Here is a 12,429-nt window from a genome sequence, read left to right as displayed (position 1 = left end):
TTTAGCACTGCAGGTCTTCCTTAGAAGCTTATGGCTCTGCTTCTCCTGAATTCTTTTCTCTTCCTAACAAATAAACTTCCTAGATAACTAGAATACATGATGATCTGGAGGGCAAACTGTTACCAGCCAGCATTCTGACATAGTCACAGTGTGCCTCAGCAAGCAACTGCTTCCTGCTTTTCTGAGAGCAGCAGTTTTCAACAGGAGATTCCCAAATGCTGTCATATTTCCTAAATGCTCCAGTAAAAGAATACTTACTCTCCACACAGCTACATCCACCATCAGGCAGGCAAGTCCCAGCCACGTGAGCTTCTCCCCATTTCTCTTTTTTTTTTTTTCCCTGAGGAATCTCTAAAGACATTGAATACAAGTTTTCCTCAAGAAATCAGCATCACTGAAATTTTACCAGAATTATTCTCAGCTTTAGCAAGAGAGACAAAACAATATTCCTGTATTTTCAAATTATATATATATATATATAGCTTGAATAGAGCAATATTAGGGGTCAGAAATTACTTTCCTGCTTAAGTCAGTGAAGACTATAAACTAAAACACTGAGAAAGTCATTCTATCTACTATTACAATCACTATAAATTGTTAGTGCCAGCACTCAGAATCGTCTGACAAACCTGTTTCACCTCAGTGGCACAATTCAGAGCGGGTAACAGCACATGGTAATTTTTACCACTATGGAGCACTTCGTTTTTTCCACAGAAGAAAAGAAACCCCTCCAAATTCAAAGTGGCTAAACTGAACCAGCTACATGCTACCAGGTAAGTTACAATATCTAGCTACTAGTGAAGTACTTTAACATTCACTTCATGGCCAGGTTCTCTGTTGTGGTCTGTCTTTTTTATAAAATGCTCAATTACATTAAACACATAGATCTTGTACTGTATGTTTGTTAAGCCTCTTCCTTTCCTTTTCTCTCTTCCCACCCCACAATACTCATGCACTCAAATCTCATAACCCAGTGCCCTGTGTCATATTGCCTAATCCAGCAGTGGCCCCACCACATGCACTGGCAGTATAATCTGTTCAGTAGTCCAACTGGACAGCAGATGGCTTTGCATCAAGTGCTGATTAAAAAAAACCACCTCCATCAAACACTTGAAAAAATACATAGTTTTATCAATACATTTATCATTTTTACTGAGCAAATGTACAATACATGTAAAATACAAGTGAGGTATATACATTTTCCAAAGCTACTGGACAAGACTGCATTAGGAATTTTAGAATTCCGGATTCCTTTCAAAAGGGGTAAACACAGCTGTGCAAAGATAAAACAGACCCCACCAATCCCACATCCAGCTGACCTTGATAGTTGAGGTGAAAATGAGCTACCAAATTAAAAAAAAAAAAGGAAAAGGAAAAGCCACCCCAAATGACCGGATGGGAATTTGCTCAAGTGTTGTGTTTATTTGGTTTGTTTGATGAAAGTAAGAAAAGACAAGTTTCATGACTCTGAAGAAAATTATGTGACTGAAAATTCTCTGCACCTTTCTGACACAGGGAAAAGTCAGGAGCAGGAGACACGTCAAAACTTGTGCTGCAATTACCATACTCATGTATTTGTCATATTTCCCATGAGTAAAACCAAATGAACCTCGCCTCTTAGAAGCATTTATATCAGCAGCTTTCTCTGGGTGGAGCAAACAACTCGGAAGCATAAATAGACATTAACTCATACTACCTCATATACCACAAAAAATCAAAACTTAAATATGGCTTGTTAGAGCAGTTTTAATTCAAGTATCTCATAAAAAAAAATCAGTTCGTATTATTAAAGATGTGCTTCCATATTTGCTGCTCCATTACCAAAAACAGTATGATAGCTTACCAGCAATGATGGATACCGAAGATGTTAGTAACCTGTATTAAATACTTATCACAGGTAATCTAGTATTAGATTCAACATGTTCACTCTACGAGCTGTCTAGTAAATAAACTTTATTTGCCTTTCCCCTTCAAATTTTTTACGGAAAAAAAAAAAAAAAAGCTGAGTTTCAGCATCTCTGGATGGCTCTGCATCCAGATCAGCATGACTAAAGACCGAGACTTAGAGTCACGTGATGTAAATCCTGAAAAAATAATAATAGTAAATTGTGCTTAAAGTAGCTTCATAAAAGCAGACTTAAAAGAAGGCCAAGAAGCACTGGCAATCTATGGGATGGAAAAAAAACCGACCGCTAAAGAGACGCTACAACCAATGGAGCCTCTTCCCGCATCAGAGACCTGGTCTGCAATCACTGTTGTAGGGTGTCGGAGCCGGGCAGGCTGCGAGAGGCACAGATTGCCATTTTGAAACACCGCCTCACGCCCGCACGGCGCTGCCAGCCCACGGGCAGCCTCCTGCCCCCGCACGCCGCTCACGGCAGCGCTGCGGACGCGCAGCGCCGCGGCTCCCCCAGGACCCGCTCGCCGAGGAGGACCCGGCGCGGGTCCCCGAGCTCCGTGATGTCACCCGTGTGCGGGGCCCCTTCCGCTCCCCGCGCCGCTGCGGCGGCGGCCCCGGCGGAGCGCGGTGCGGGGCCGCCCGGCACCCGCGCCCCACGTGCGGCGCATCCGCCCCGGCCACCGCCACCGACCGCCGCCCCGAGGCCCGTCCGCGGCCCCCGGAGGGAGCCCCGCCGCCGGGAAGCCGTAGGGAAACCCGGGGTACCGGGTCGGAGCCGGCCGCACGGAGAGGCTCGGGGGCCCTCGCACCTCCCTCACCCCCACCCCAGCCCTGGGAGGTCTCCGGGATGTGACTCATGATAAATAAATACAGAGGGGGGGAGGAAAAAAAAAACGAAAAAAAAAAAAAAAAAGACACACCCTCGTAGCCGGACTGACATAATAACCCCCTCCCTTCCCCTCTGGAGCGGGGGAAGGGAAGCCTGGCCGTTCAGCTGGGAAAGTTGAAAGAAAAGGCAAACCCCAGGGACCGGCTACGGGGCGGGAGCCGCGGCGAGGGCAGCCAGGCGCCGCTGCCCCTCGGGCGGCTCCGGCCCCGCCGCCCGCACCGGAGAGCCGAGCCCCGCCGAGCGGCGCCGCCGGTGCGCTGCCCCGCCGCCCCTCACCTGGATGTAGTTGTTTTCGCAGTAGTCGGCGACTCGAGTGAGGTTCTGGTAGCTCTCGAGCAGAGCCCGCTTGCCAGAAGGGATTTCCTCCTCTAGCAACATCTGCAACTCTGCCATTTTCCACCCCTCCGCATCGCTTCCTCTTGCATTAAAGAGACAGCGGCAGCGCCGGGCTCGCAACCCGCCTGGTATTGTGGGATTCCTCCTCGCCTCGCTTTCGTGAACGCTCGCTTTCCCCACCCATCCTTCCCCTCCGAGGGGAGGGGAAAGAAAAAAAAAAAAAAAAAAACAAACCAAGAAAAAAGAGGAAAAGCCCGCCCTCATTGTGCGGAGGCAGCCGGGAGTTGTAGGCAGCGCCGGCCGCATGCGCAGGGCGGCCGCCACTGATGGGCACCGCCCGCGGGCCGGAGGGACGTGCTGGGGCCCGGAGTGCTCCGGCCTGGCCGGCTCCTGTGCGGGGACCGCCAGACCGTCCTGCTGGGAGCCCAGAGACGAGGGGAAACAGTGATGTCCATCCCCCGCCCCGCTCAGAAAAGCCCCAGGCCCACAGTGCTGCCCAGAGGCAGCGCCTCTGCAGGAGAGGCCAAAAGGGTCTGGGAGGGAAGCGCTGCTCTCGTTGTCTGCCGTCTAGCAGGCTAAAATTTTGGAAGATCACAGAATCAATTAGGTTGGAAAAGGTCTCTGAAATCATCGAGTCCAACCCATGACTGAGCACCACCATGTCAACTAGACCACAGCCCTAAATGTAATGGACAACGTTTCCTTAAACACCTCCAGGGATAGTGACTCCACTGCCTCCCTGGGCAGACCATTCCAAAGATAACGAAACACTGATAAGATGTTAGGATGATCATGGTTTGGGGCAACTAGTCCCTTCCAGGGAATTACCCCCTGAGGGCGAGGGAGAAATACTGGATCCAAACTGTGTAGATCTTAGTCAAGGCCTGCCCAGTATAACTACTAATAGTTAGTGACTGCCTGGGTTTAGGTTCATAAGAAGATCTCAAATACTTGGCTGAGATAAATCAATATTCCTGCCACTCATTTACCTCAGTTGTTAATGATTGTTCTGGGTTTCCTCTGGCTGTTAGCAAAGGTATGGAAGACAAAAGTCTGGTGATTGCTTAGTACAATCTCTCTTGTGTTTTTAGTAAGTAAAATCCTGATTTTGCAATCATGCCAGAAGAGAAGCCAGTAACAGCAGGTGACTGCTCTGCTGAGGTGTCCGTGCCTGCTCTTGCAATGAGTAACAGGCCCAGAAAAAGCCATCTTCAAGGCTCTGCTGTTCGTGGCATGTGCTGTGTGTCTGCAGTCACAAACACAAATGCAGCTAGTCCTTGCATTTTAGTAGTTGTCCTAGAGAAAGCCACACAGTGGTAAAAAGTCAGCATGTTTCAGAAAAAAGCAGTCTCAAGCTCACATTATAGTAAGAGGAGACTTCGTCATCTCTAAATAATCATGTGACATTTTACATGTCCTCTGTAGTCTGTCTCCTGTTTGCAGTACTGTTCTGGTCAGGATGCTTTGGTGTACTTGTTGATCTCTTTAAATCAAGGTGGAGAGGGACAAAAATAGATCTCCTTTCACCTCTGTGCTCAGCAAAGTCCAGCATCTCAGCCCAGAACTGTAGAAGCAAGGATGAAAAGTAAGGAGCCTAGAAAGGACCAGTAGGCCTGGGAAACTCTTTGCAGCTGGAGTTACAAAAAACACCCCCTGTCTCAAACACCAAAAGTGTTTGAGAGCTCTTTGAGGAGCAGAAGGAGCTGGTACGTTTGCAGCACTTGCTGTGGGATAAAATGCATCTACATTGCTATCTTCTGATGGTTAATTTACTTGGCAGCTTACCAAAATTGTTTCCAAAGGGGTTTTAATAACTCTCTTTAGGGCAGCTTGTAATGTCCAATAAAACACTTTATTTTGGGTTCCTTTTAATGTAAAATAGTTCCATTGTTTGTATTGAGATATTGGTGAGCTTTAAATGTGTCCCAAGACAAGTATGACCAGAACCCCTGATGCCTCAGGTTTTAGCTTTTATATTTTTCAGAGTCTGTACTGCTTTAGTGTGTAGTTCTGAGCTTCATATTAGGGAATAGTTAGCTCTCTTCACAGAGTAAGGAGACAAAACAATTTCTTCTCTAGCTGGCAACCAAGCTAGAGAAGGACAAACGATCCAAATTTCAGGCCCAAGAACATAAACAATGTGAACTGAAGAGAGAAAAACAAAAAGTATGGGACTTCATAAGCTAAAGCTATAACTGGACAATTAACTCCAATATGCAAATGGACCAGAACTTATAAAAGTGAGAGACCACATGACTGGTTGTCCATTTTGTGGCCATTTTGGGTTCATCTTGAGGTGTAGCCCTGGCTGGGCTCTTGTACTGCCCAAGGTGTATCCACTGAGGTCTTCTAATAAATACCTACTTTATTCTTTACCTCTGTCTAGCCTCTGTTCTAGGGGATGCCTTACAAGGCATCACCCCTCTTGGGCACTGGCTTCTCCTTGTTTCCAGTACTGACTTCTTGTTTCCAGCTGTATATTAATACAAAGACAAATTCGATTTCTCTATTCACTTTGGCTGCAAATTGCTTAACACCCATTGGCTTGAATGAGTCTGTAATTGTCTACAGATCACTGACTGGCTTCATGGAAGCTGTTAACATCCTCAAATGTAGCACAATTGTTGTTGGCTCTTCTTAAAATGTTACAGCTGCCCCTGTAAAAGAAATGACAAATGTGCGGGGCCTTGCCCATCGACTTTTTTCAGTAGGAGAAGAATGAGTGGCACGTGTTTTGCTAAATGTATTGTGCTTCACTTTGGTGAGCAGGCTTGTCCTGCAAGGCCATGGCAGGACACTGCTGGGCAGGCACTGAGGGCTCCCAGGGGATGCATCCACCTCGCACAGTGGAGCAGCGGCTCCAGGAGGGCTTGCAGCCCGTGTCCTGCTGCTGCCTGAGAGGCCTTGCACAAACCCCACCAAGTGTATTCAAACTGTTCTCACAACGCGAGAACACCTCGGAGGAGCGCATCAAAGGTCGCCACCTTGTGACAGCTGCGTTGAGACTCTTCTGCAGCTGCCGTGGCACGGCCAGGCGTTGTCCCCATGCCCGCGGGTTGGACCGGGGGTAGATAAACAACAAAACCAGGGCCATTCCTGCAGGACCTGTCATCTGGGTGCCATACAACCATGGCAGTGCTGCTGTGAGGGCCACACAGTGTAAGATGTGCTGGGAATTGTGGTGTGGATATGGCCAACTGATAAGACCAGCAGGCCTTATTAGCTTTTGCCCCATGTTAGCCCTCCTTCTCTCTCAATAACTCTCTGCAGGGTCCCTTGAGTGTCTTTGTGTCTGAGGCTCTTGGATGGTGCATTGACTCAGGTGCAATAGATCAAAGCTGGCTCCATGAGTCTGCATGGTGTGTACACCAAGTGATTCTAAAGCACCTGAAAGAGTGCAAATCTAGCAGAACCAGCACTGAGCCACAATCAATAAACCTTGGGCTTGAGCTGACATTTGCTGAAGATAGTAGTGTGCATCTAAACTGCATTCACCAGGGTTTCTTTTTAGAAACTGTTTTATTTTGTTGTTCTTGTAATTTTGGTTTATTTTGTTAGGTTTGGGCTTTTTTGCTCTGTCACACTTTCTCATTGCACCAGCAATAAACTGCTAATTAAAAAAAAAATTCCCTAACTTACACAAGATACTTCAAGTGTGCAAAAGAGCTGGGAATTAAAATTTTCCTGGCTTGGGCTGCTGGACTGGCAGAGGAAAACATGTCATTATGTCCATCAATCTCCACCTAAACAATCACCCAAATGAGATTCTATCCAGAGTAAAATGTGCTTATATATCTCTCAATGTCTCAACTTTACATCTGAGATTTTCTCCTCCTCAGTGGGGCATGAGATCTCCAGGGGCAATCCTGTGTTTCTGGGACAATAGGCCATTTTTGGCTGGGAAAGAGAAATGTGACTATATTCTAAGTGCTGTTTATAACAGTAGCAAAGTAGCAGTATCACAGCAACTTCTCCTGCACTGTAATTTGTGTAGCTCTGTAACTGTCTGTTCCCTTTCCTTGGCCATAGATTGGTATGTGTCTTTGTTTTTCCCTTGGGAACGAACAGTACTTACTTCAGTAGTGTTGATTGGAAAATAACCCTTTATTTTTTGTTGGACCATTTCTCAGCTGGATTGATTCCTGTTTCGGTTGTTTAGCTGCACAAGCATTTCTGACAGCGCAATGGAAAAGGAGATGAGGGATCTGAGGGGGCAGCTGGAAGCACAGAGGACACAGGGCTGTTCAGATCAGCCACATCAGCTCTGCTGCCAAATGCCAAGTCTCATTTTCTTGTAAGAAAATTTTTGTTGATTGCAATGATAGTTACACAAGTATGGCTTCACAAGGACAAGCCTTTGTGAATACTTAGTACTCCTAACAGGGGTTTTTTGGTATTTCCTCCGCCTGTTTAGTAGCTGCCCAAGAAGGTGCATAGCAGCATTGGGTTGCTTTCCTTTGCTTTAGCACAGAGCCTTATTTAAGAACCAGAATAATTACTCATCTTGATATTTCGGTTGTCCTCACAGGTTGTCTGAGTATTGCAGAGATGAATGGGGCTGTTCCTGCATTTTGGACACAATTTGTCATGCACTCTGCACTCTTGTGGTCACCTCCGTGTGCCCTTTTTCCCAATTAATATTTTTAATGTTTTCATCAAAGCTGTTAACAGCTTTGGAGGAGATACTGCCTCCTGGCTTGCCAGGGGAGCAGGGGTGTTTGGGGCAGGACTGCATCCCTGAGCTGGCCAGAGACCCCAGCACAGCCCCCTGGCAGTTGCTAGGCAGCCATGAGCTTTGTGCAGCACAGCCAGCACAGCCAGGCATTGCTAGGCAGCCTGAGCTGCTGGGGAGCACAGAAGTAATAAGATTCAAAATTGCAGCTTCAAGAATGCACAAGATAAGAGTGGCAAAAAATAAATAGTTTTACTGTATTTTGACATGACCTTTCTCCTCTAATATATTTTCACTTGCAGGATTTGCCTTCTGTCTCAACCTCATTTTTCATAAAACTCTCTCCTCTTCATCCCTCCTGCATGCTTATCTTTGCTCCTCAGCAGTACTCTGGTGTCAGCAATTCTCCTTTTCCGTCACCTCCGCTACGCTTTTCTCCATCCGTCATCTCAGTGGTTCTCCTCCTGTGTTCCACTGGATCCCTTGTTCCTTTGGCCTCTTTAATTTTGCATATTTGTCAGCTCAGCCTTTGGCCATCAGGTTGTCTCCTGATGTTTCTTTCCACTTTTCACTGCATCAAGGAATTCCTCTCCTATTTTCCATTCCCAGCTCCCAGTCTAGGTCCCTTCTGCTTCTGTCATTTCCAGCTGCCCATCACAAGGTAGGCTTATCTTCTTAATCCCTCAAAATACTGTCAGGCATCCACTGCCCTAAGAACATGGGAAAAATGGGGGATCTAGACCCTGGTGGTGCAGCCAGAAACATGCAGAACCTCAGACAGCCCATTTCCTTCTCCTAGACCTACCTACCCGGGAAGGTGGCTATTGTGTGACAAATGCCAAGATGACTTGCTTCTTACACCACTAACAAATGGAGCTAAACTGTTTTGTAATAAGAACATTTTGAGGAAAGGCTGACTTTAGAGCAGCCACTTAAAGCAGGAGGTGGGCTTCTGGCAGTAATCCTTTTTATTAGCATTTTTTTTCATTCTTTTATTTTATGGCTTTGGAAAGGTAATTTAAATATGAAAAGAGCCATCTTTTTGCAAGGGGTAGGCATGGAGTGAAAGTCAGCTTTTTGAATAGACCCATGCAGGTTTGGCATACTCATTAGAGGGTAGGTTAGGATTTCCTGAGTTAATAGCTGTTTGTTGGAGGATGGCAATCCTCTAAAATGGAAGAATTTCTTTGATATGTACATACGAAATAAAAATTTTCCTGGGAAAGGTTTTTTCACCTACATGGAGCTTCTGGTCAAAAGCAGACAGACACCTTGCCCAGGAAAAAGTAATAATTTGCATAATTAGTAGAGAAGGGGAATATAACAGACCCAAAGACAAGTCTCCTGTGACTCTGAGTTGAAAGCAGGCACTGAAAGGGTAGATAGCCCATATCAGCAGTCCTACTTGCTCAGCTCTTTGGAGTGAGCATCCCTAAGAGGAAGAAAAACACTGCTTAAGGTCTTGGAAAATGTTTTGAAGTATAAAAACACCTTTTGCACCATTTCTGTTCTGTTTTGCACTGCTTGATAAAGGCTATGAGAATAGCACGACCAAGAATGTTCCTGGGAGAATGCATATAGAGCCAGGCTTAATGAGACTCACAGGCTCAGACATGGTTTGCAGAGCTGTAACTGCTTACGTGAGAAGCAGAGCCTAAGATGGCTTTGCAAATTCATGCAACACTGCAAACAATGCCTTGAGACCACTGCATAGTGCTGAACACAGAGTTAATAAGCTCTTCTGGACTACATTACCACACACAGAACTGAAGTGTCTCTGGTGTTCCTTGGAGCAGCTCCACTACCTGTGTTTTTCTCTTCTTCATCAGTTCCCAGTCTCCTATGATCCCAGATAATTGAGTGGATTGTACTATGCTATCACCTAGTTTATCCACACCTCAGAATTGATTACTTCACACTCCTGGCTATGCCTAACTTACCCTATATATTCCCAGACTAATTTATTTCTTATCCTCAGTACTTAGTTTCCGTGTTTGGTAAAGTGGATGAATAAAAACCAGAAAACAGTAAACATCTGTGTCTCAGAGCTAATATTTGAGCTCTCTGTGGATTTTTTCTTAACAATTAAAATTATAAAAAAAAGAAATTAAAGGCTTATCAAAATGTACTTAGCATAATGCAAAGCTTTAAAAGAATATATTATTGCGAAGATAATCTAATTCCACAATTGCAATTTTTCATTGTATTTGAGGAAATCTGAGCATGGATAGGAATTACTTTTATGTTCTTTCTATTTAAAAGATTGGTGTTTTTCTAAGCGCCACCGTTTTTTTGATGCAGATTAAAAGCATTCGTATTCTGTACTGATTAATTGGTGTGCCTCTTTTGCATTTAAATATATACTTCATTGAATTGCAGTTTTCCATCACAAAGCCGAAAAGAAAAAATAATTAAATGATAACATCATGCTACTACAGAAGGAGCACTATTTCCCCAATAAAAATAAATATTTGACAGCAATTTTGCAGTGATAGTATAACCAAGCACAGTATTTGGATGGCAAAATAAGGGACAACATAATAGGGTTTTTTCAGCAAGTGAAAACACATTACAGTTCTTGGGTCTGTTCCAGCTCCCAGTGAAACAGTAAAGCTTCAACTGGAAGCAATGCTGAGTCTGTAGGGTTGAGTGGTGTTTGAAAAAGACCATCTCTTCAATAGCACTGAAGGCAAAAGGGATTTGACTGGATGCACAGCAACCTTCAGGTGCAGTTGTGTACTAGAAAATCACTTCCACACTAAGGTAACATTGGCATCCTCCTTAGTATTGTCCCAGTCAGAGCTCAAACACAGACTGTGCAGAAAGGAGGGTAAAAAGTCATTACACATAGACTGAGGCTCTGTTGGGAACATTTAAAAATAAATCAGGCCACCTAGTGCATGCCAACAAATTTTAAAGGATAAGCTTTGGATATTCAAAAGCAAAAAAACAAATGGGAGGGGGTGTTCCTGCTACTTTTCATTACATAACTGGAATAAGCTCTTGTGCCTCTGAGACTGATTGCATCTCAAACTTAGTTTAGATATTAATCAATCTCAGCAACCACTTCTTGTTTCCTGTAGAATAATGTGGTAAAAATTGTCCTTTAATTACCAGTAATGAAAGTTACCTGCAGTGAAAGTGAATATATGCCACTGGAAAATGACTTGGTTCAGAGGACAGCAAATGCAAATACGAACAATCTTAATGATGCATAGGCACAATTAGAAGTGAATATGTAAATTACTGATGACAGCTTCCTGCTGTGCTCAGCTATTTGCTGTCACCATTAGCTATGAATGTTTTAATTTATTTGGTCATAACCATAATAACTCCACAGTATCTTTTTGGCCAGTGTGTTTGCTAAAGGGCTGGGGACTTTTTAAACAGTGTCATTTAATAAATACCTACTTACTCAGTATTAAAAATATTTCTAACATTCTTTAAAATAATTCTGAATGTGAGGTGGATAATTATGTGTGCCGTCACTTCCCTTTAAATGTCTAACTCTTCATTCTGTATCTGACATGTTTGTACTTCTCAAAATTTCTTCAATATGGAAGGTAGAGCCTATCTATGTTTTTACATCAATTGAAAGATGTCTCACAACTAGAGATATCTTTTCTTACATGCTAAGAAAAAAAAAGACTCATGCTGTTCTGACTGAAAAGGAGATCAAGATGTCGTTTTACATAGTAGATATATTATAGAGCCCTCACTGTACTGTATGTGAAATTTCCAGTTGTTTCCCCTTGTAATGCTTTGCTTTTAGTTGCTTATACTTTTCTCACTCTTAATTTAGCCCAAGTAGCACATATTTCTATTTCAGACTTTATTTTTCCCATCCAAGGAATTTGTGAGACGGGAAAAAGAAGAAATGCTTTCTGTAGCATCATTACAAATATTTCAGCCAAGAGGTTACACCCCCAGGAGCTCTGTTTTGAATGAGGAAGGTAGTTAGCAGAAGGTGGTTTCAGGGTCATACCTCCTGCTCTTCCTGAAAAACCTGACAACATTTGGTGAATTCCTAAAGTTTTAGAACTAATATATTTGCATACTCTCAATAGAGTTTATAATAGCTAGAATTTATCCACAGAGGAACTGGGCTGTGCTGATAATGTTCCACTGTGCACTGCAAGGGTCAAGGGATTTTCTCTGCACTTTTTTTGGTTTTTCATACCATATACCTGTGATGGATAATGGCATAGAGGGATTGTATCCCCTGGCATCTGGAAGGTAACAGTATGATGAATTCTGGGAGAAGAAATAATGGAGGCACTTGCAAGGGCCAGATAGAAGGGGCATGTACAGGTGTGAAAGGGGACAAGAGGAAGAAAAGGTAAAGAGGAACTGTGATGAGATTGAAGATTGTTTAGATATGTGGTGTCTGATCATAGCACAGAACAGGTGGGCTGTGGAAAGCTCCCAAAAGCTACAAACACTTCCCACACAGGATATATACTTGGACTCGGGACCTTATTTTCTCTTGTTTTCTCACAATAGCCAGAAAATTCATGGGACTCTATGGACTACAGTCTACAATCATTACCAATTACTCCTGCTGTGTAAAGGCCATTTGCTGTAGATCTGAAAAATCAGATCTCGGTGCTGGTACTTATGTTGGCCACACAC

General features: G+C 44.1%; 1 protein-coding gene across 5 annotated transcripts in view; it reads right to left on the bottom strand.

Moving 5' to 3' along the window:
- Positions 1-3,336, bottom strand: part of ABI1 (abl interactor 1) — a 77,331-nt gene extending 73,995 nt beyond the window's left edge. For 2 of the 5 annotated variants that reach the window (XM_071428776.1, XM_071428775.1), the window contains exon 1: positions 3,066-3,333. In XM_071428776.1, the coding sequence (XP_071284877.1) occupies positions 3,066-3,182 (117 nt within the window). In that variant the 5' untranslated portion in view covers positions 3,183-3,333. Of the gene's footprint in view, positions 1-3,065 lie in introns of all 5 variants that reach the window. The other 3 variants (XM_071428778.1, XM_071428774.1, XM_071428777.1) reach the window with 3 other exon arrangements.
- Between the last annotated feature and the right edge of the window lie 9,093 nt (positions 3,337-12,429).

This window comes from Agelaius tricolor, unplaced genomic scaffold (genome assembly GCF_023055355.1).
Source record: "Agelaius tricolor isolate 1412-34295 unplaced genomic scaffold, bAgeTri1.0.p SCAF_6, whole genome shotgun sequence".
In the NCBI taxonomy this organism is placed as follows: Eukaryota; Metazoa; Chordata; class Aves; order Passeriformes; family Icteridae; genus Agelaius; species Agelaius tricolor.
Note: the sequence above shows the minus strand (reverse complement) of the source record. Positions and strands in the feature narration are given on the sequence as shown.